General features: G+C 40.3%; 2 protein-coding genes across 2 annotated transcripts; both read left to right on the forward strand.

Moving 5' to 3' along the window:
- The first annotated feature begins 3,436 nt into the window (after positions 1-3,436).
- Positions 3,437-5,018, forward strand: LOC111170884 (protein BEX1). The gene is made up of 3 exons (XM_022566479.2): positions 3,437-3,569; positions 3,968-4,045; positions 4,379-5,018. Exon 3 carries the CDS (start codon positions 4,384-4,386, stop codon positions 4,768-4,770), a length of 387 nt encoding a protein of 128 aa, XP_022422187.1. The 5' UTR covers positions 3,437-3,569; positions 3,968-4,045; positions 4,379-4,383; the 3' UTR covers positions 4,771-5,018.
- Positions 5,019-19,166: 14,148 nt separating this feature from the next.
- LOC111170883 (uncharacterized) lies at positions 19,167-23,872 on the forward strand. Its single transcript, XM_089904247.1, is given in 2 exon segments — positions 19,167-21,163; positions 21,165-23,872. Coding segments are annotated over 2 exon segments (570 nt in total). The 5' UTR covers positions 19,167-20,623; the 3' UTR covers positions 21,195-23,872.

Here is a 23,872-nt window from a genome sequence, read left to right on the forward strand (position 1 = left end):
GTTCGAAAAATTTTCTCCTAGTTTGTGGCTTGCTTCCTTATTCTTTTGATATGTCTTTTGATGAATAGAAGTTTCTGATATTAATAAAGTACAATTTATAATCTTTTTTATCCTTTGTAATTAGTCCTTTTTGTGCCCTCTTTAAGAACACTGCCTACTCCAAAGTCATGAAGATGATTTCCTGTGCATTTTGCATTAGAATGACATTTTTACCTTTCCCATTTAGATCTGCAATCCTCTGGGAATTTATTTTTGCGTGTTACTTAGGTGGAGTTAACAAATATTCTTCACCCATGGATATTTATTTGAACTGCTATGACTTTTTTTTTTTAAATCCTTTCTCCACTGCACTGTCATCTTTGCCATAAATCAAGCGACGGTATGTGTAGGTATGTTTTACAGGTCCATACATGTGTGCCTGTGTCTGTGTGTATACACATATATGTTAATATTTGAGACAATGTCATACTATTTATTCACTATAGCATTGTATTAAATTTGGTACCTAGTATGGAAATCTTGGAGCTCTCTTCTTCAAAGTTGTCTTGGATATATTTGGCTCTTTCTTTGCATTTTCATATACGTAGTTGGAATCTGCTTGCCAACAGAAAAATAACCTGCTGGGATTTTTATATGGATTGCATTGAATTTATATATCAATTTGGGAATAATTGACAACTTGAAAATATTGAGTCTTTCAATCCATATTTCTATACTTATTTAGGTCTTCTTTAATGTTTCTCAGAATTATTTTATAATTTTCAGTGTAGAGGTATTATAAGTATTTAATTAGATTTATTCCTAGATAATTTGATTTTTAATTTCCTTTACTGGGGTATAATTTACATACAATAAGATACATACATTTTAACTATACAGTTCAATGAAAATGCATTTTCCAGTGGAGTTACTACTCTGTCAAGATAGAGAACATTTCCCTCCGCTAAGAAAGTTCTGTTTTGCCCCTTTTACAGTCAGAAAAATCACAACCTTCAAGCCAGGCAAACATTGATTTGATTAAATTTATATCAATATAATTTAGTTTTGCCTCTAACTTTATATAAATGGAATCATGCAGAATGTACTCTTTTGTGTCTGGTATCTTTCCCTAAGTATAATATTTTTTGAGATGCATCTCTGTTATTGCTTGTACCAGTAGTTTGCCTCTTTCTATTGCTTAGTAGTATTCTAATTCATGAAAACATCAAATTTGTTTCTCTATTCATTTCTTGATGGACATTTGGATTGTATCCACTTAGGGCCTATCATAAATGAAATTGCTATGAACATTCCTGTGCAAATCTTTTTGAGGAAATGTTTTAAATTCTGTTTGGGAAAATTCCTAAAAGTGGAATTTCTGGGACATATGGTAAGTGTAAGTTTAACTTTTCAAGAAACTGTTGAAATCTTTCAAGGTGGGTGAACTTCTTACCAGCAATGAATGAGAGTCCCAGTTGTTCCATATCCTCAAAAGTACTTAGGATTGGGGACTTCTCTGGTCCAGTGGTTAAGACTTCGCCCTCCAATGCAGGGGATGCGAACTAAGATCCCACATGCCTTATGGCCAAAAAAACCCAAAACATAAAACAGAAGCAATTTTGTAACGAATTCAATAAAGACTTTAAAAAAAATTGGTGACGTAAAAACATGGATAAGAGACTACTATTTAAAAAAATACTAAGGGTTGTCTGACTTTTAAATATTAGCTACTCTGATGAGTGTGCAGTGATATTTAATTCTGGGTTTTGTTTTGTCTTGTTTTTTACATTTTCCTGATGATTAACGAGATTGAGGATCTTTCCATGAGCTCATTGGTAATTTGCAAATGTACTTCTGTGAAATTTTTGTTCATTTTGATCATTTTTGGGTTTTAGTTTTCTTTTTAATGTTTTTCATATATTATTCCTTTTGATCATTTTTAATTGCATTGTTTGCCTTCTTATTTTGAAATTTAAGAGTTCTTTATATATCTTCTGGATACAAACCTTTTGTTGGTTACACATATTCTAAGTATTTTCTCCCAGCTTCCCACTTCATTTTCTTAACCATATCTTTCAAAAAGCAGACGTTTTCTTTTTGATAAGCCCAATGTCTGTACATGCTACTACTACACTACCTTTACTACTACATCATAAGTCTGGAACTCAGATAATGCAATTTTCCAGATTTGTGGTTTTCTTTTCAAAATTATTTTGTCTATTCTAGGCACTTTGCATTTCCATAGAAATTTGGGGTTAAGTTTATCAGTTTACATGAAGTTGCCTGCTGCAAGTTTTATTTTGACTGCACTGAATTTATAGATCAATTTGGAGAGAATTAGTATCTTAACAGTACTGAATTTCTTGACCCAGGATCATGGTTTACCTTCACATTTATTCTGATCTTTAGCTTCTTTCAGCAGCCTTTTGTAGTTTTCAATGTATAAGTTTTCTACATGTTTTCTTAAATTTATCCCTAAGTATTTCACATTTTTGGAACCTATCATACATTTCATACACACACACAAAATTTCAGTTTCCAATGGTTCATTGCTAGCATACAGGAACACAACTGAGTTTTTGTATATCTATCCATAACTACAACCCTGCTAAATTAAATTCTTACTTCTACTGTAGGTTTATTGTAGATCCCTTAGGAGTCTATCAATACATGATCATGCGATTTGCAAACAGGCATACTTATTGCCTTTTGAATCAGAAATTTGTGAAGGAGTTTCTGTTGTTGTTTTAGTTCTGAAAAACAAACAAGGCTCTGCTGTACTACACACTTATTGGCTCACCTCATGGAAGGGCCTCATGTATCTAGAGGCCACTCACAAGAGGAGCCATCAGCTGCCTTGTCCTTTTCCAAATTCTAAAAACGTAGCTGCCTGTAGAGTCTGTATTTATATAATGACTTCGCAGAAGAGACAGGTGGTTGATCTTTTTTCCAACTTTAACGCTGTTTTTCAAATAAAAACGATTTACTTCCTTTTTAAAAAGTATACTGACTTTTTTGTCTAAAATAAAAGGAACAAAACAGAGAGGTATAAAGAATTTTTAAAAATCCTCTCTCCTGGGGCCTTTTCCAGACACATTTCTTCTATGCATTTTAGTGGAGGGAAAAGGGAGAGATTGGTAGCAGAAAGCACAGCAGGTGGAAGGAGGCGTGTCCTGGGAGCAGAGGAGGGCAAAAGCAAGTCTCCAGAAGAGCACTGGTAATGGCCAACGGCCCCCCGCCCCCCGGGAAGATACTGCCCTTCCGTGGCCGTTAGAGAAAGGCCCAGGAACACACAAAGAAAGGAGAGCGTCGGGGCCCAAGCCGGTGTTCGGACAAGTGACATGGGGGGCAGGGGGAGGTGAGCACCACCGGTTCTGCGCGACCCCGTGGGGCAGAAAGGGGCGGCGCGAAGGCGTGGCGTCCCGCGGTGACGGAGGGCGCACGTGACCGGCCCGCGCCAACTCGCGTTTGCCCTGCTCTAGTGTTAGACTCGGCCGTTGCTCGCTACCTTCTCGGTCCCTGCTCCCGGTGGCCCTGAGGGACTGCGGGCCGAGGTCGGCCCCCAAGAGTAGGAGGCGCGGGGGCAGCAGGTAAGGAACCCTGAGGGGGGTCCCCAGAGGTGGCGTGAGCGAGCGGACACGGCCTGTGGACCCCTCCCCGGGGATCCGGTTGCCCCGGGGCGGAGTCCGCAGCCCCCATGCCCCCTGCGGCCTGGCGTTTGGCCACAGAAAACGGTAGGCCTTCTCTGGGGGCGGGCCGCGCGGCCCTGAGGCGACTGCCTGCTTCTCGCAACACAGCGAGCTTTTCCGACACCCCCGCCCCGCCCCCTTTCTTCTCGGGGTAGAAGATGGTGGTCGGCGCGGAGGCGGCTGAGGATGGGAGCGGCGGACGCTGGGTGGGGGTGGCCGGGGGTGGGAGATGCGGGGCTGAGAAGGGGCCGAGCGTCAGGATGCAGCAGCCCCCCTTCCCCCACCCTTACTCTCTGCAGGTCTGCGAGTCGAAGTGTCGCGGCGGCACACTTGCAGCAAGAATCGGGAGGAGCAGGAGACCGCGAGGATAGGCCCAGGTCTGTGCGGGGGACAGTTGGGCTGTGGGGGGAACGTGTGGATAGCCCTAAGACCCCCCAAATACCACCCCCTACCCTGTCCTCCATTTTGGTGCCTGCAGAGACGTGGGCATGGATAGGCAGGGAAAATGGTCGGTTTTGGGCGAGGGAGGGGGGAGAGCTTGGACTGGGGGCCCCCTAGAGGGCATAAGGAGCCTCTCAGGTGGGAAAACGAAAATTTGAAGAGCCTTTACATCCGGGGCTGGAAGTCTTGAGAGGTGCTTAGTAGGGCCTCTGTCCTCGGTGCTGATCAGTCCACCCAGAAAATAGTCTCTTCTCTCTTTTGTCTCCTAGGAGCAATGGCGTCCAAAGAGGAACAAGCAGTAAAAAATGTCTACATGGAAAATGCCAACCAGGAGAATGAAAACAAGGATGAAAAGGGGCAGGATGCTAATAAAGGAGAGCCTTTCGCCCTCCCTTTGGAAGCTGGTGAATATTGTGTACCTAGAGGAAATCGTAGGAGGTTCCGTGTTAGGCAGCCCATCCTGCAGTATAGATGGGACATGACTCAGAGTCTTGAAGAGCCACAGGCAAGGATGAGAGAAGAGAATATGGAAAGGATTGGGGAGGAGGTGAGGCAGCTGATGGAAAAGCTGAGGGAAAAGCAGTTGAGTCATAGTCTGCGGGCAGTTAGCACTGACCCCCCTCACCATGACCATCATGATGAGTTTTGCCTTATGCCTTGAATCCTGATGTTTTCCCTGAAGTTAGTAGGGAGACACACCTGCTTCCTAAACTTACATGTTTGTGACGTACCTTTGTTGTAAACCTTTTGGTGTTACTTGTTTCTTGTGGGTCTCCTATTACCAGCTTCTAACTGAATGTTGTGTTTCTGACCCAATCTGTAAGTTTCTGTCAGCAGGAGAGTTTTACCTATTGCATGGAGAGATGTTCTTTATATATTGTGACATTAATAAAGCAGTTTAAAAAAGCATTCTGTTTTTTTCCCTTAAAATCGTATATATTTTATATCTGAATAGACAGTCTAAGGATATATAAAGTAAAATTATCTCTTTATGGTAGAATTATGAATAATTTTTATTTTCTTATCTCTATTTTCTCGCCCTTTTTACTTTTTTACCTGCATTGGACAACTCCCAAATGATGCTGATTGGAGTACTAGATCTTCCCAACGTTTTCAGCATCACATCCACAGATAATTTCTTGTGTTATTCACAGAGACGGAAAGCCATGTTCATCGTCTATCAGATTTATCCATTTAGAACTCTCAGAGGGCATCCTCATTTTCAAGATTTGAGGTCCTGGCAACCCACACATTATATCCTCCATGTACTTTTTATTTCCTTTGGCCGCGCCGCCTGGCTTGTGGGATCTTAGTTCCCAGACCAGGGATTGAACCCGGGCCATAGCAGTGAGAGCTCCAAGTCCTCACCACTGGACTGCCAGGGCACTCCCTCTATTTTCTCAATTTTGAAAACAACACATACTACTTAATGAAAGAGCTTGACAACCTGATAAAGCAATGTGAGCACTTACTAAGCACTTGTCACAGAATCCTGGTTTTAGCTTACCTTGGTCTCTTATTTAGAAGTGTAAACCTAATAATGATGAGACATACCTCTTTAAAAATCATTATGTTTATCAGCAAGATGAAGATAACAATCACCTCCCAGGGCTTTTGTGTGCACTTGAGGCAATAAGTTTGTAAGCTTTCTTTAAGCTCATTCCCAGTGGCATATGCGTGACCCAACCCTTTAGATATTACCTTCAGCTATTTGGGGAAGTTCCCAAAGCCAGGTCTTCCCTATACTCACAAGTCCAATAGGCTAAGGGGTAGGTAAGTCCATTCCTCTGTTGTGCCCCATTCTCACCATCTCCACAGGTTGTTGATGTTCAGGAATCCTTAAGGTGAGAAAGTCCCACTGTGTCTCTGGAATTCCCAATGAACTGAATCTTCACTCTGTTTTATAAACTGTGGATAAATCCCCTCTCCCCGTTTATCTTCATGGAAAGACCTTGCCTGTCTGGGTCTTTCTTAGGTGTAGTTCTTTCCCAAGAAACCTCCATAATTCATGAGACTATACAATGTGTGAGGGAACAGCTCACTTAAAATTTGAGACAGTGCCTCCTCACACCACCCCCGTGAAACCTATGAATGTGAAAAGTTATCCTATATTGAGTTGGTTGCCAGATCATGTCAGTGAATTCAGTGGATACCCAAATGTGGACACCTTTATGAGAAGATTGATTGGAGGACTCTTGGGTTTAAGTGTTCCAGTAGAACTTGGGAAAAAAAGTTGCCTTGCAGTGTGCTAAGTAGGTGAAACACATATTATGCATATTATTTCTTTTGTGGAAATAAACTTAGAATTCTAGAACAGAAGTTGGCAAACCACAGGCCATGAGCCAAATCTGGCCTACTGCTTATTTTTTTGGCCAATGAGCTAAGAATAAATTTTATGTTTTTTAATGGTTGAAAAAAATCAAGAATATTTTGTGACATGTAGAAATCATATGAAATTCAAATTTTGGTGTCCATAAAGTTTAATTGGAATACAGACATGTTTATTAATTTACATATTATCTATGGCTGGTTTTGGCCTACAGTGGCAGAATTGAATAGTTGTGAAAGAAATGGTATGGCCCACCTGTAAAGCCTACATATTTATTATCTGGCCCTAACAGAAAAAGTTTGGTAACCCTGCTCTAGAATATAACATCACAATAGCACTTAGGAAACCAAAGGGACAAGTGGCTAGGCAGGTGAAAATGACATGTAACACAGCAAACCACAGACATCATGAATCAGATGCCTAATCAATTTCAAAGCCCTCCTTCCTCCAGGTGCTTGAGACACAAGGTATTACATTCATGTGAGACAGGTTTATAGAGAGAAAGGCTAAAGTTGAAAAGACAGGAAAATTGATGAACTGAGAAGCTTATGCCCTACCAAACTTCTCACTCTTTTTCTTATTTTATTTTTTAGCCACGCCATGCGGGATCTTAGTTCCTGACTGGGGATCAACCCTGCGCCCCCTGCAGTGGAAGTGCAGAGTCTCAACCACTGGACTGCCAGGGAAGTCTCCCAGACTTACCGCTCTTGATTACCAATATTTTCACCAGCTTCTATGGAAAACAGAAGCATTCTGGCTTTCTTGGCCTAAGGATATTCAGCATTTCCTTCATGAAGATAAATTGGAAGCTCATATGTGAGTGAATCCATGGTATACCTTGATAGGTTAGACATGCATATGCCCAGAAAATTGTACATCTCTTCGTATATAGGTAGATTCAAGGTGCCCTGTCAACCTCAGAGAATGATGAGTTTAGGATTCTAGTCTCTGGACAGAATGCTTTCTGCTAACCAGCTTCCCTTGGCTCTTAACAGAGTGTTTGGATCTGAAAGGGCATCTAAGGGAGTAGTATGTGAGTGGTCAGGCTCCATGTAAAATGCTTGGGCAAGAAACAACCAGCAGAAAGTGAGCAAAAGACAATAAAGGAGCAGGGCATGAAGTTCCTTTGAGGAGAACAGCTATATCTAAGGTCTGGCTGCATTTGCCTGTTGACATCATTTCTATGTGTTGAGCCTCCTTTTCTCCCTCACAGTGGCCATTCTCCACAAAAGGGATAGACCAATTCTTCCCATAAATGCCTAAAAAATCTAGCAAAGAGAAGGCAGTGAGATTAGAGAGTGTTCCCTTTGTTATCAAAGAAAAACGGTGTTCAAGAAAGTTTTGAGATGTAGATATGGATTGGGTCATTGGAGTTTTAGCACATCATACATATCTAGTAGATATCTGATGAATGAAAAACTGAGTAAGTATAGATTTAGTGATATTCAGAAAATGATAAACAAGGATACATGTTTGAATCCTTATGTATTTCTAACAAAATTGAAATAATAATGCAGATAATATAACAGTTGAATACAAATAATTACTGAATTTTTTTCTTTAAAAATACAAATCTATTGAAGGAAATTCAGAAAATAAACTTAAGGGCCACCTTGTGACCAAAGAAAGCAATGCAGTTTGAATTTTCTAGCCAGAGGAAGAGTGCACAGACACTGGACTCTTCCAGGGAGTTGAGATACATAGGAAATGCACTTTGGTTAGAAGTGAAATAAAGCCTTCAAAATTAACCATCACATGAGCCATCAAGCCACATTTACGCTTCAAATGAAAATAGAGTAACAGGGACTGGATTTACTTCCCTAACTAAAACAACTAAAATCAGGACAAAATATATAAAAGAACAATTTTCAGTTGCTGAACATCAGACAGTCGAGGGAAAAGTTCTCTGAGAGAGGGGAAACAACATGAGCCTTCGGATTGCCCCCAACTGTGTATTGTAGAATTTATAACATGTGGGAGTAAAATGTATGTCAATAGTAGCACAAAGGCCAGGATATAGGGAATGGAAGTACACAATTTTAAAGTTCTTATTCTATACCTTAATATCACTTGAAGGTAGGTTCTGAAATGTTAAAAATGTATATTACCAACATATGAGATAAAATGGAATCTTAAGAATACTCAATCAAAAAAATGTTGGAGGGAAAAGAGAACAAAGAACAGATGAGACAAATGTAAACAAATAGCAAGATACTTGATTAAAACCCAAACATGTCAATACCAATAATCACATTAATGTAAATGGTCTAAAGACCTCAATTATAAAGCAGAGATTGTCAGATTGTATAGAAAAGCAAGACACAAATATATACTGCCTATAAGAACCTTAATTTAAATTTAAAGATACAAACTGATTACAAGTAAAAGAATAGAAAAAGATGAACAATCTTAACACCAGTCAGAACAAAGCTTGAGTGGCTATATTGATATCAGTTACAATAAATTTCAGAGAAAAGAATAATACCAGGGAAATTATGGTCATAGAATGTCATTACATCATTTTAAGTGGTGAGTTTGTCAAGAGGACAAAACAATCATAAACATTCATATATCACAGTGCTTCAAAATACATGAAGCCAAAATTGATAGAACTACAAGGATAAACAGACAAATCCACAATTACAGTCACCTTCTCTAAAATATTGATAGAATAAGTAGACAGAAAATCAGCAAGTACAACACTATGAACCAATTCACCTAGTTGACAATTGTAGAACTTGCCACCAACAACAATAGAATGTACATTTGTTTCACATGCACATGGAATATTTACCAAGATTGTCCATATTCAGGACCATAAAATAAGCCTCAATAATGTTAACAGGATTCAAATCATAAAATGTATGCTATTCTGAGCACAATAGAGTTAAACGAGGAGCTAATGAGAGAAAGATCTCTGAAAAATCCCCAAATATTTAAATTAACATGAAATAATACAGATCTAAATAACTCAAAGAAGAAATCGAAAGGGAAATTATATTTTGAACTGAGTGAAAATGAAAACAACATATAATAATCTGTGGGATGTGGCAAAAGTAGCACTCAGGAAATTTTATAGTATAAACATTTATATTAGAATAGAAGAAAGGCCTATAGTTGTTAAGTAAATGGAAATTTCATTTAAAACACTTCCTCTGAAGAAAACTATAGGTCGAGATGGCTTTACTGGTAATTCTACCAAACATTTAAGGATGACATAACACCAATTATATGCCAAATCCTTAGAAAACTAAAGAGGATGGAATACTTCCCAACTCATCCTACGAGGGTAGAATTACCCAGATAACTAACCAGACAATTATATTACAAGGAAAGATAACTACAAACCAATCTCCTTCATGGACATATATGCAAAAATTCTTAACAAAACTTTAGTAAAATCTAATTCAATTATATATAAAAATTACAGTACACCATCATCAAGTAAGGTTTATCCCAAGGATTCAAGGCAAGGTTAATATTTGAAAATCATAATTCACCATATTGACATAAAAGAGAAAAAAACATATGATCATCTCAAGGGAGAATGAAAAAAACATTTGCTAAAATTTTAAAATCTCTTATTAAAATACTCAGCAACCAGGTATAGAAGAGACCTTCCTCAACCTGATACAATACATCTATGAAAAACCTACATATTGATGTGTGCCTAAAGGCTAAATGTTTTCCCCCTAAGATAAGAAACAAGGCAAAAATGGACACTTTCACAAATTAGATTCAACACTGTATTAGAAGTTTTAGCCAGTACAATAAGATAAGAAAGAGAAATAAAAGTCATACAGATTACAAAGGAAAAAAATAGAAAAATCTTTATTCATAGAAAACATGATAGTCCATGTAGAAAATCCTATGTAATATACAAAAACTGCTAGAGCTAATAAGTGAGTTTAGAAAGGTTGCAGGATAAAAGATCAGTATACAAATTTAGTTGTATTTCTAGTTTTCTGAGACTGCTGTTAACAAATAACCATAAACTTGGTGACTTTAAAAAAACTGAGAAATTTATTCTCTCACAGTTCAGTACACCAGAAGTCCAAATCAAATGACAGTAATGCTAAGTTCTCTCTGAAGGCTCTAGGGAAAAATGCTTCCTTACCTTTTCCAGCTCTGGTGGCCCTAGGCATTCCTTGGCTTGTGGCCCATCCTAATTCAGTATGCTCTGATCTCAATTCTCAATTAACCATGTCTGCAAAGACCCTATTTTCAAATAAGGTCAAATTCTGAAGTGCTGGGTGAACATGAATTTTAAGGAAAAATATTCAGCTCTCTGCAAGTAATGAACAGCCAGAATAAAATTTAAAATATGTCATTTACAGTAACATCAGAAATATGAATTATTTAGGGATAAATTTGACAAAAGATGTGTAAGATTTGCACACTGAAAGCTATAAAACATTCATGACATAAATTAAATCACAGCAGTTTTTAATAGAAACTGACAATCTGATTCTGAAATTTACATTAAAAAATCCAAAGGACTGAGAATAGTCCAAACAATTTTGAGAAGAGAAACATTTTGGAAAACTTTCACTACCTTATTGCAAGAGTTATAATAATGGTGCCATAATCAAAACAGTGTGGTATCAGCATAAATATAGACAAATTGATCAATGGAACAGAATAGTCAAGAAATAGATTCACACATATATGCTTTTCACAAAGATTCCAAGGCAATTTGATGGTGGAATAGAGACTCTTTTTGATAATTGGTGTTGGAACAACTAGTTCCAATTGAACCTTTATTAGTGATCATGATCATGATCACCATCATCATCATCATAATTAGAATAACTTTATCTCACATCGTATAAAAAGTTGAGTCAAACTGTGTCAAAGACCTAAATGTAAGGTAAAACATAAAATTTCTAGAAAAAAAATAGGAGAAACTCTTAGGGACTTTGAGTTTGTAAAAAATTTGAAATTAGAATTCAAAAAAACAAACTCTAACAGAAAACAAATCAATATATTGGACCTCATCAAAATGTATCCTTTCTCGTCAAAAGACATTTTGATTCTCAGAGACGGATAGAGACAGAGTGTTAGAAATCCTAAGACCTCTCTCTACAACAATAAATAAGGACACAGGCTAAGAGAGTACAAGTGTCTTGCCATACATCTGAGAAGCTGTAGGACTATAGCCAGACCTGAGCTGGATTCAACTTTATTAAACAGCAAAAATCTGACCTGCAGACTTCCAGTTCTGGATAAGGTAGAGCCACACCATCCCTTCCACACCTTTCATCTTACAACTGAAAAACCAAAGACATATCACAACAAAAAGCATAGGAAAACACTGGAAGATAGAAAGATGAAGATGGACTGCCCAGAGATCTTGGGTTCCAAAGGAACTCAATAAAAGTTTATTAAACTTTGACCAATGGGTCAAAGAAGAAATCACAAGAGAACTTAGAAAATATCTGAGACAAATGAAAATGACACATCATACCAAAATTTATGGGAGGCAGTGAAAGCAGAGTTTAGAGGGAAACTTATAGCTACGAACACTTACATTAAAAAAGAAAAAAGATCTCACACGAAAAGCTGACTTTACATATCAAGGAAGTAGAAAAAGAACAGCAAATTAAACCTAAAGCTATTAAAAGGAATGAAATAATAAAGATTAGAGCAGAGACAAATAGAATAGATAATAGAAAAGCTATAGAGAAAAAAAATGAAACCAAGAGTTAGTTCTTCAAAAAGATCAACAAAATTGAAAAATCTTTAGCTAGGTTGAGTAGGGAAAAAAAGAATATCTATGTACCTAAAATTAACTTACAGAGGGGACATTACTACTAGTTTTACAGATATAAAAAAGATTAAAAGAGAGGACTATGAACAATTGTATGTCAACAAATTGGATAACCTGGATGAAATAGACAAATTCCTAGAAACACACAACCTACCAGGACTGAATACTGAACAAATATAAAATGTGAGCAGAACAGTAATGAGTAAGGAGATTGAATCAATAATCAAAAAGTTCTCAACAAAGAAAAGCCCAAGACAGGATGGTGTCACTCGTAAATTATACCAAATATTTAAAGAAGAACTAACACCAGTCTTTTTCAAATGCTTCCAAAAAATTTGGAACCCTTCATAACTCATTCTGTCAAGCCAGCTGCATCTTAATACTAAATCCAGACAAAGACACTACAAGAAATGAAAACTACAGACTAATATCCCATATGAATATTAATTCCAAAGTACTAGCAAATGTAATTCAGCAGTGCATTATAAGGATTATACACCACGACCAAGTGGGCTTTATTCCTGGATGTAAGTATTGTTCAACATATTAAAATATATTAATGTAATAAACCATATTAAGAGAAGGAAGGAAAAAATACATGATTATCTCAATTGTTGCAGGAAAAACATTTGACAAAATTCAACACTCTTTCATGATAAAAACACTCAGCAAACTAAGAATAGAAGGAAACTACCTCAACATAATAAATGCTTTCTATGAAAAGCCCACAACTAACACCACACTTAGTGGTGAAAAATTGAAAGCTTTTCCTTTGAGATCAGAAATGAGAGAAGGAGGTCACCTTCATCACTTCTACTCAATATAGTACTGGAAGGCATAGCCCAAGCAATTAGGTGAGAAAAAAATCCATACTGTATTGGAAAGGAAGAAGTAAATATCTCTGTTCACAGATGACATGATCCTATAGGTTGAAAACCCTAAAGAGTCCTCAATAAAACTGTTAGAACTAAGAAATGAATTCAGCAAAGTTGCAGATAAATCAATGCATAAAAATTGGTTGTGTTTCTATACAACAACTGGGAACAATCTGAAAAGGAAATTAAGGGAATAATTTTTTTACGATAGCATCAAAAAGAATAAAATATTTCAGTATAAATTTAAGCAAGGGTGAAAAGCACTTTTACACTGAAAAATGCAAAACACAAATAAACGGGAAGACATCTTATGTTTGTGGAATTGAAGACAGTATTGTTAAGATGTCAATACTAGTCAAAACAATTTACAGGATTCCGTGCAACCCCTATCAAAATCCCAACGATGTTTTTACTCAGGTACAGGAAAATCTATTTTAAAATTCATATGAAGACTTCCCTGGTGGCGCGGTGGTTAAGAGTCTGCCCGCCGATGCAGGGAACACGGGTTCGATCCCTGGTCCAGGAAGATCCCACATGCCGCAGAGCAGCTAAGCCCATGCGCCAAACTACTGAGCCTGTGCTCTTGAGCCTGCGAGCCACAATTACTGAGCCCACGTGCCACAACTACTGAAGCCCGCACGCCTAGAGCCCGTGCTCCACAACAAGAGAAGCCACCGCAATGAGAAGCCAGCGCACCACAACAAAGAGTAGCCCCTGCTTTCTGCAACTAGAGAAAGCCCGAGTGCAGCAACAAAGACCCAATGCAGCCAAAAATAAATTTTAAAAAATTCATATGGAATCTCAAGGGACCCTAAATAGCCAAAACAACCTTGAAATTGAAGAACAAATTTGGAGGACTCACACTTCCTGATTACAAAACTTACCATAAAGCTACAGTAATCAAACGGGGTAGTTCTGGCATAAAGACACATATAGACCAATGGAATAGAATAGAGTGCCCCAAAATAACTCTCACATATAAGTCAAGTGAATTTTGACAAGAATGCCAAGATCATTCAATGGGGAAAGACTTCACGCCAGTCACTAAGACTAGAGTCCCAGCAATGCCTATGTGCTACCTTTCCTAAGGCACTGACAAATTGGACACAATAAATTTTTTGCTTTTCTCCCTTTGATTTTAGTGATTTTATTACAGGTCCTGAGTTCATAATTTACTTAGCCAATGACCCTGGTTTATGTTTTACTCTCTGCCAAAAGGTGTACACCTCTATATTCTTATGCCTAAAGGGAAATCTTATAGAGGTTACTACAGTACTATTAATGCCATTATAAAAATTAATGGAGATTATTGCTTTCCTCAGGGGGCAACTACCTCCTAGACCACTCCTCAACCACCTTGGAAGAGGACCTCCCACTCTCTAGCACTTAATCCTACTCCCCCACTCCAACTTTCCACCACTACCTCCTGTCTTACGTCTCTGACCATGAACACAACTACCCCTTCTCCTTGGCTATAAATACCACTAACTTTTTCTATATGTTTTACTAAACTATCAGTTCGTACACTCCAACAACATAACTACTGGACTTGTCACCAAGATCTTTTTGTCATAAAATATATAATTCATATTTATAACACTTTTCAAGTCTACCAAAAATATTGTTAGAGACCCTGAAAACTTCAGATCTGTTTTCTTGGCTATCACCATATAAATAGAGAATTTGGTTATGGCTGGCCTACAAAGACTCCTCATGCTTCTATTTGTTTTCCTTCTCTCTTTTTTTTGTTTTGTTTTGTTTTTTGCGGTACGCGGGCCCCTCACCGATGTGGCCTCTCCCGTTGCGGAGCACAGGCTCCGGATGCGCAGGCCCAGCGGCCATGGCCCACGGGCCCAGCCGCTCCGCGGCATGTGGGATCCTCCTGGACCGGGGCACGAACCCGTGTCCCCCGCATCGGCAGGCGGACTCCCAACCACTGCGCCACCAGGGAAGCCCCTGTTTTCCTTCTCTTAATTCTCACAATAAAATGTTTTCTATGCTGTTTAGGGCAACTTATTCCCTACTCTCTGTAAATATCCTCTACTATTTGGGCCACTCAAATATCCCAAATAATTGAACTTAAAACAGATGTCAAGACATCAAGGGGGTAAATTGTAATATATTTTTTTGTAAAAATGCCTTTTATTCATTTGCGTGACAGTGTATTGTGCACTGCCATCAAAAGAATCTTTAAATCTTATAAAGCCATAAAGAAAAATGAACTCACACCATATTAAAAAAATTAACCCAAAATGGACCCAAGACCTAAATATATGAGCCAAAACTTTAAAACTCTTAGAAGAAAACAAAGTGATAAATCTTCATGTCCTTGGATTTGGCAATGGATTCTTAGATATGACATTAAAAGCATGAACAACAAAAGAAAAACAGATACATTGCACTTCATAAAAATTTAAAAGTTTTGCGAATCACAAGACAGTATCAAGAAAGTGAAGACAATCCACATCATGGGAGAAAATATTTGGAAATCATATATTTGATAAGTATCCAGAATATATGAAGAATTCCTACAATTCAACAACAAAAAGCCCAATTAAAAATGGGCAAAGGAGTTGAATATATATTGCTCTAAAGAAGATATATAAATATCCAATAAACACATGATAAGATGCTCAATATCATTAGTCATTAGGAAAATGAAAATCAAAGACACTTCTCACCCACTAGGATTATAAAGATTAAAAATGGAAATTAACAATTGCTTTGGAGAATGTGGAGAAATTGGAACCCTCAAACATTGCTGGTAGGAATGCAAAATGTTGCAGCCACTGTGGAAAACAGTTTGGCAGTTCCCCAAATAGTTAGATATAGAATTACCATATGACCCAGCAATTCCATTCCTAGGCATATACCCAGGAGAAATAAAAACATACATCCACATAAAAACTTATACACAAATGTTTAAGGCAACACTATTCACAATAGCCAAAAGGTGGAAACAACCCAGATATCCATCAATGTTTGAATGGATAAACAAAATATGATATAGACATACAATGAAATATTATTCAGCCATAAAAAGGAATGAAATACTGTACATGCTACAATGTGAATGAACCTTGAAAACATTATGCTAAGTGAAAGAAGCCAGGCACAAATGGTCAAATATTGAATGATTCCATTTATATGAAATATCCAAAGTAGATAATTCCATAGAGGCAGAAGGTAGATTAGTTGTTGCTAGGTACTAGGGGAAGAGGAGAATTGGGAGTGACTGCTTAATGGGTATGGAGTTGATGAAAATGTTTCGGAACTAGATAGAGGTGATAGATTCACAACATCATGAATGTACTATATGCCACTGAGTTGTACACTTTAAAATGGCTAATTGTTCTGTTAATTTCTCCTAAGAAATAGACATAGTCCTATTTGAGAAAAAGATGTATATGAAAATATATTTTCTAGGCCAGTTGACCTTCTCCCTTTTTTTTATATTACCCCTTTGAGCATCTAATGAAAGTAATGGATCCTATCCTAGGCAAATGTACACGCCCAGTAAAAATGTGTATACCCTACCCCCACACACACGCGCACATTATTTTGAACATAACTCCAGGGGTTTCTTTAGTTAAGAATGCCTGAACCCAAGGGGTAAGTGCTCTCCCTCTAACATAGCTCAGGTGCTATTTGTCTCTTCTCCTTCCTGTCTCATTCCCAAGTAGCTCCTTCTTCTTCTGTCTTTTCTCTACCTCATAGCTTCTGCTTCTTCATGATGTCAACCTGATCATGTATCAGGGTTTCTGAGGCTCCTAGGGTACAGCTCTTCTTTTCATAAGTCTACATACTCTACTACCTTCTAAGCACATGCTACCTTGCACATTATTTCAGGTGGTCCACAGACGTCCTCAGCTGAAAACACCTGGTCTAGGTCAATCAGTATGGTCGGTCTGTCAGAGTTCCTTAGACACTGGTCTAAATCTGGCTGAGAGAGCACCAGGGTGGGTGTGGACTAGCAGGCAGCAACTCTTCAGCGTGGCTAGGCTCCTCCTAGGTGCCCTGGAGGTAAAGATAATAGAGTTGAAAGACCCAGCAGGCTGCATCTCCTTAGTTAGGTGGTAAGCAGTAGACAGGGTCAAGGAAGTTTCCACCTGGGCACTGGGAATAAGGGTAGACAGCAAGCAGGTCTGGAGGCTCTCCCCCCAGCAATCACTTCTACAGGCTTTATGGAAACCCTCTGTTGCAGGGGTCTAGAAGGGATCTGTTTTGGTTTCCAGTTGTCAGAACAGCATTCCCAACTCTGCTGGAGTTGCATAATCTCTGTGGGAATTTGGGGGAGGGAGGGAAGGAGCCAAAAGCGTTTATTGAAGTCACCACCTTGGTCACCTCTCCATGTATATTTTTGGGTAAGCAACAGTCAGGTGCCTGAATGCAAAGGATGAGAGGCTCTGAAAGGTGAGAAGGGGTCGGGACAGCACATTCCTCCCCTCTTGATAGGGCAGGGAAGATCAGAGCATGTCGGCACCCCTCAGATCCTCAGCTGCCTTGCCGCACAGCTAAACCTCTGAATGAAAATAGCCATGGGCCAAATTTTCAAGACTGATATTGTGTTAGCCATCATGTTCCAGCAAGTGCACTTAACACTCAGCTATTGTTTGGGAACATTAAATACACGTATTTTCGGTAGAACATGACAGAACCAGCTATTTATGAAAACTTAAAGAATTCTTTTGTAAGTAGACAATCAAATCTATTTTCTAGTAAAAATTAATACTAGGAACTTAAGTTGCTCTCACAATTTGGGGATGTTGGGTTTTTCCTCTACCTTAAACATGTTCTTTTTCCCAAATGAAAATACCTTTATTTAACTTTTTGCTTATAAAAGTAACGCACGGTGAGGGAAATAAGTTAAATAAAACTGAAAAAAAATTATTTAGAAGAAAATAAAATCCCTATTTCAACTACCTGCTTCCCTACCTACCAATGCACCCTGTACCTGTTATGTGAAGGTCTGGAAGACAGGAGTGAGCACCAGTGTCAGAGTGGAGAAGTAGATGGAGGGGGTAGGTGCTTTGAGATCAAACGAGAGAAAGAAAGAAATTCCACAGAGATGGATCAGTGGGGCCAGTAGCCCTGGGAGAAGACGCAGCCCCTGATAAGACAGAAGAACAAATACATACCACAGGAAGCAGGGGCCCCATTTGACCTCTGGGATTAGCCACGACCAAAATGAGTGACAGGGCCTCAAAAGGTCAGGGGAGGATACTGAAGAAGGGTGAGGTGGGAGGGGGCCAGTGAAGGGAAGAATGGGGCTGACTCCTGAGGCACTTCCTGCAGGAAGGAGAACTAGGGACCCGAGCCCACTGGTGATGTTTCCTTCATGTGATCGGGAGCCGATGCGTGCAGAAGTCCCTCTCTTTCAGGTATCAGCTCCCTATTTCCGTGGAGGAAGATAGATTTCAGACTGAGGGACCAAGGGGACAACTGCCCTATAGCCCCGCAAGGTCGCAGGTCGGTACTAGCCGGAGTGGGGAAGGGGACACCTGAGGTAGGGGTAGTAACAGACAGAGGCTACACAGGATCCGGTCTGCTTTCCAGATGCCACCCTCCTCCCACCCTTATTTATTTTGGCACAGAAAATTGTGTGAGTGTTGGGGGAGAGGTCTGGGTACCATCTCTTATTTCCCTGGATAAGTACTGGCTTATGGCAGCAAGAAATGTGAGAAGGAGGCATCTCCCTGAGATGGTCACAAATTCACTGCCTCCTGCGAACACCTGGGGTGGGGGTGGCAGAGGGCAAAGACCAGAGCAGGTCCAGGACTAGATTCTCTCTACCCCTTCCCTGATGCCCATCCATTTGGTGCAAGAGATGGAGGGCTTGGTGGGAGGAGATGGAGAGGAGCCAGAGGATAAGAATGGGTACCAGTTGGGATCTCTTAGGAGGCAGGTTATCAGGGGACATCTGACAGAGGGAAAAGGCTAGCGGAGGGGGATGGAGGGGAAATGGCCTGATCCTTCCAGGGTGGAGGGAGGAGGGCAACGCCTGTGAACCCAGGATGGGGAGGGCAGACCCCCTTGCAAAGGGGCCAGGCCTGCTCTTCTCCACCTTCGTCCTTTTTGCAGGGGGGGGGGATGTGGGGGGAGGGGGATGAGGGGGAGGGGAGCGGGAGAGATGCTACAGAGGAGGTGGACTGAAGTTCAGTCTGGAGACCAGCTCCCTATAGGGCAGGAGTGACTCCTGAACTAGGGAGAGTTGAGAGGAGGTAACATGGACCAAAATTTTTAATGAGTTTGGAAATAATTTGTCTCTTGTATTGCAGGAAAATGTGGTCTTTCTGTGTATGTGGAAAGGGAAGGGGTGGCAGGAATGCTCTGGACATTTCTGCTGTGCTCCCTGACTCTACCATTACCGTTTTCAGAATGAGTGATGGGCTCGTTCTATCTGGGTGCCCTGGGGTGAGGGTTTGGAAGGTAGAGACCTGAGCAAAGCTGGATATGCCTTCTGAACATCACTGTCCTGAACATCACAAGGAAAAGTGAGATAGAAATTTGGAAGGAAGATTGGGAAACATAGAAACACTTTGGAAATAATCTCTCTCTGACATTTCTCAGTGGTTAAAAAAAAGAGGCTGTTAGGGAGGAGCTGTAAAGGGGGATCAGAGAAGCAAGGGAAAGGGCAAGGGTATGGCAGGAGCTGGGAAAGTACTGACAGCTAGAGTCGGAAAAGAATCAGTGTCCTCACTGCCACTCATTCACTTCTCAATCCCTCATTCACCATCTGTCTCCTGTCTCTCTACAGGTCTTCGGGTCTGTGGTTGTAGGCACCAACCCAGACAAGGAAAGGAAAGACCTGCAGTATCAGTGCAGGTCAATGGAAGAGGGCAACTGCCCCAGGACCCCTGGGAGTAGGAGTGACTAAAGCCTGAGCAGTAGTTGGGGAGTTCACTACCTGCCACCCCTCCTCCAAGCCTCCCTATTCCGGTCTCAGAATACATGGCCTCTGTCAGGACCCTAAGGGAACCTGGTGCTTTATGGCTGGTGAAGACAGTGGGGAGAACAAGGAAGTGAGAGTTGGCAGGTGTGGCATCTGTGAAGTCCTTGAAGATAACAGAGTATCTCTAATATCTGAGAACTGGCCATTGTCTGGTTGTATCTGCAGTTCTACAAGTCTTACAACTGTAGACAAGGGGAAAAAGAAACTGGCCAGGTTTCTTGCGGGTCAGTCTAAGTTGGGACCACCCAGTTAAAATTGTTACCTGCATAGCCAAGGCCAGAGCAAAGTTTAGGGACAAATCTGCTCTTATACACTTGTCAGCACAGCCCACTTAAATGTAGGGAAAAGCACCTGTGGAAGTGTCTGCAAGGTGGGCTCATGTTAGCATGTGTGCCAACCTTGTATACACTGGGAAAGAAAGGAGAAAATGTATGGGTGGGAGTGCACCCCGCCCATAGGGGTAGGCCATGAAGATCTTAAATCACAGAGGCAAATACTTATCAGAACCTGTATTTCACCACCTAAGTCCTCAGTCTCCTTTGTCTCCATTTTGTCTCCTAGGACAGGCAAAGGAGGGCAAATCTCAACATGGAGAAGGTCTACAGAGAAAATGAAGGAAAGCCAGAAAATGAAGGAAACCCAGACAATGAGGGAAAGTCAAAAGATGCAGTAGATACAGAAGATGAAGGAAAGTCAGATGAGGAAGAAAAGCCAGAAGTGGAGGGGAAGACAGAACACGAGGGAGAGCTCTAGAATGAGGGACGGTCAGAAGACCAGGGACAACCAGAAGATGAGAGGAAGAGAGAAAAGCAGGACAAGTCCAAAGCTGAGGGAAAACCACACGGTGAGGGCAAGCTGAAATCCCAGGCAAAGCCAGAGAGTCAGCCCTGGGCTGCCGAAAAGCGCACTGCTGAAGACTATGTGCCCCGGAAAGCAAAAAGAAAAACGGACAGGGGGACGGACGATTCCCCCAAGGACTATCAGAACAACTTACAGGAAAGGCATCTGGGCAGTGAGGAGATGATGACAGAATGTGCAGATATGTCAAGGGCTCAGGAAGAGCTAAGGAAAAGACAGAAAATGGGTGGTTTTCATTGGATGCAAAGAGATGTACAGGATCCATTCACCCCAAGGGGCCAACGGGGTGTCAGGGGAATGAGGGGCGGAGGTAGGGGCCAGAGGCGCTTACATGATATCCCATATCTTTAATGCCTTTGGCCTTCAATTCTGACTCCTCTGATGAGAATATCGCTGACCCTGCTTTCCCTGGCAGGCATTTGCCAGGCTATGTGCTTTAACCTTAAGCTGATTCTTTGCTTTAGGTGTCACTCTCGTTACCAGCAGCCTTTTGATCCAACTACAGTGCTCTCTGTGTTTCAGTAGGGGATTTTCACCCACGTGCATGGAGGAGATGTTCATGGTACACTGTAAAATAACAATAAAGAAAAACACCAGTTTTCAGAACCACATATACAGCATCCACCCGTTTTTGAAAAAATAAAACAAAAAAGTTATACAATACATCCATGTACAGGGAAAACTGAAACTGAGTAGACCAAAAGCAAAATAATGGTTTTCTCTGGGTGCTGGTGGTAGAGATTATCCTTTCACCTGTACTTTTCTCCCTAAAATACACAGATTACTTTTGTCATAAAATAAATAATAAAATATTTGAAACATAGGAAAATACCAAGCAATCAAAATAACTGCTCAGTGAGTTTATGAAGGTAGTGGAGACACTTAAAATTCCTGTTGTCAGGATGTGAAATGATGCGTAAAACACATTATCTCTGGGACTCACAGCTGGAGGAATCAACCTGGCAGTTATTACAGAACCACTGACGTAGGGAACAGTCTTCTCATCAGTGAATTGGGGATAAAGCTTGCCTTCCAGGGCTGTGGAGAAGATCAGATGAGATGCTGAGTGTGTGAACTGTGTTAGGATGGTTCCTACCCTTTCCCCTGCACTAGCAGGACCAGAACCCCATCAAATGTTTGGGAGAGGGCTGAGGGAGCTCTCACGTGTGTTCATAAATAAATCCAGACAGATGAAAGGTGGGTGTCACTCTCCCCCAGGTAATGCTGTATCTGAAGGACATTCTCCCTCTTCTCATGTGTCCTGTACTCTCCTTAGGGCCCCACCGCTGCTGGTGAGCTGAAGTCCTCAAGGTAACAAAGCCCCTTTGATTTCCCTGGAGTCTCTAGTGAGTTACACCCCACTATGTTCCCTACTGAAATATGGAGAAGGTCCCCCTTCTCACGTTATAGTTTTATTAACTATAAAATTATAGTTGACATGAAATGTGGGAAATGTTTTGTAAAATCTTAATTAATGCATTTTCAGGCATTATAATTAGCCCACTAGACTTGCCCTATTCAAAGCAAAGAATTTATCTTATTCATTTTGGTACCTACAACACATGACAGAAGCTTAAAAATCAATACATTAATTATTGAGTCAGAAGGCCTCAATTCTTGGCCCAGTTCTGTCCCTGATTGAATACCTAATCTTGAGCACATAATTTCATTCTTTAGCAATTGAAACTTGCCACTCCAAAAGGAACACAGCAAGAGAGGGATTATACCACAATCCATTGTTAAATAATTTTAACATTGGATATAGTAGTGTTTCTCAAAGTTTGCTAGCTAATAGCAGACCATCTGCATCGAAAACACCTACCTTGTTGAAAACGCAGAATCCTGGCTCCCGCCTCAGATCCAATGTATCAGAATCTCTTTTGACTTTTCCTCAAAATGTCTCTGTGTATATAAGTCCATGCCAATCCCTCACTTCGTCCCAGCTTACCCTTCCCCCTCCCTGTGTCCTCAAGTCCATTCTCTTCGTCTGTGTCTTTATTCCTGTCCTGCCCCTAGGTTCTTCAGAACCTTTTTTATTTTTCTAAGATTCCATATATATGTGTTAGCATACGGTATTTTAGATAGCTAGTGGGAAGCAGCCGCATAGCACAGGGAGATCAGCTTGGTGTTTTGTGACCACCTAGAAGGGTGGGATAGGGAGGGTGAGAGGGAGACACAAGAGGGAGGAGATATGGGGATATATGTATAGGTATAGCTGATTCACTTTGTTATACAGCAGAAACTAACACACCATTGTAAAGCAATTATACTCTAATAAAGATGTTAAAAAAATGTGTCTGTGTCCTTTGTTTTTAGCTCATTTTTATTTTTATGGGTATATGTATAAAATTTAAAAACCCAATAGTGTAAGAGAATATATTATTAAAAACTGCAGTCTGCCTCATCATTCCACATTCTCACTGTCCAGAAGCAACTACCATAAATGTTTTTGGTTTCTTCTGGTATTTACCTCCATATTTCAGAAGAATATGCTTATGCTGCTATTTCTTTCTCTTTTAAAAAATTAATTAAATTAACTTATTTATGGCTGCGTTGGGTCTTTGTTGCTGCGCGTGGGCTTTCTCTAGTTGTGGCGCGTGGGCTTCTCATTGTGGTGGCTTCTCTTGTCGTGGAGCACGGGCTCCAGACATGTGGGCTTCAGTCGTTGTGGCGTGCAGGCTCAGTAGTTGTGGCTTGTGGGCTTAGTTGCTCCGCGGCATGTGGGATCTTCCCGGTCCAGGGCTCGAACCCATTTCCCCTGCATTGGCAGGCGGATTCTTAACCACTGCGCCACCAGGGAAGTCCTGATATTTTTTTTTAACGCCTTTATTGAAATATAATTCACATATCACAACATTCACTCTTTTCTTCATAAAAATTCACCCTCTTAAAGTACACAATTCAGTGGTTTTCAGTATATTAACAGAGTTCTGAAACCATTGCCATTATTCAGTTACAGGACATTTTTATTGCCCTAAA

This window comes from Delphinapterus leucas, chromosome X, assembly GCF_059928025.1.
Source record: "Delphinapterus leucas isolate spDelLeu-1000000601 "Yukka" chromosome X, BTC_Dleu_Yukka2, whole genome shotgun sequence".
Lineage (NCBI taxonomy): Eukaryota > Metazoa > Chordata > Mammalia > Artiodactyla > Monodontidae > Delphinapterus > Delphinapterus leucas.

Excerpts from the sequence above, each read along its gene's own strand:
- LOC111170884 (XM_022566479.2), top strand. The coding sequence starts at position 4,384 with ATGGCGTCCAAAGAGGAACAAGCAGTAAAAAATGTCTACATGGAAAAT.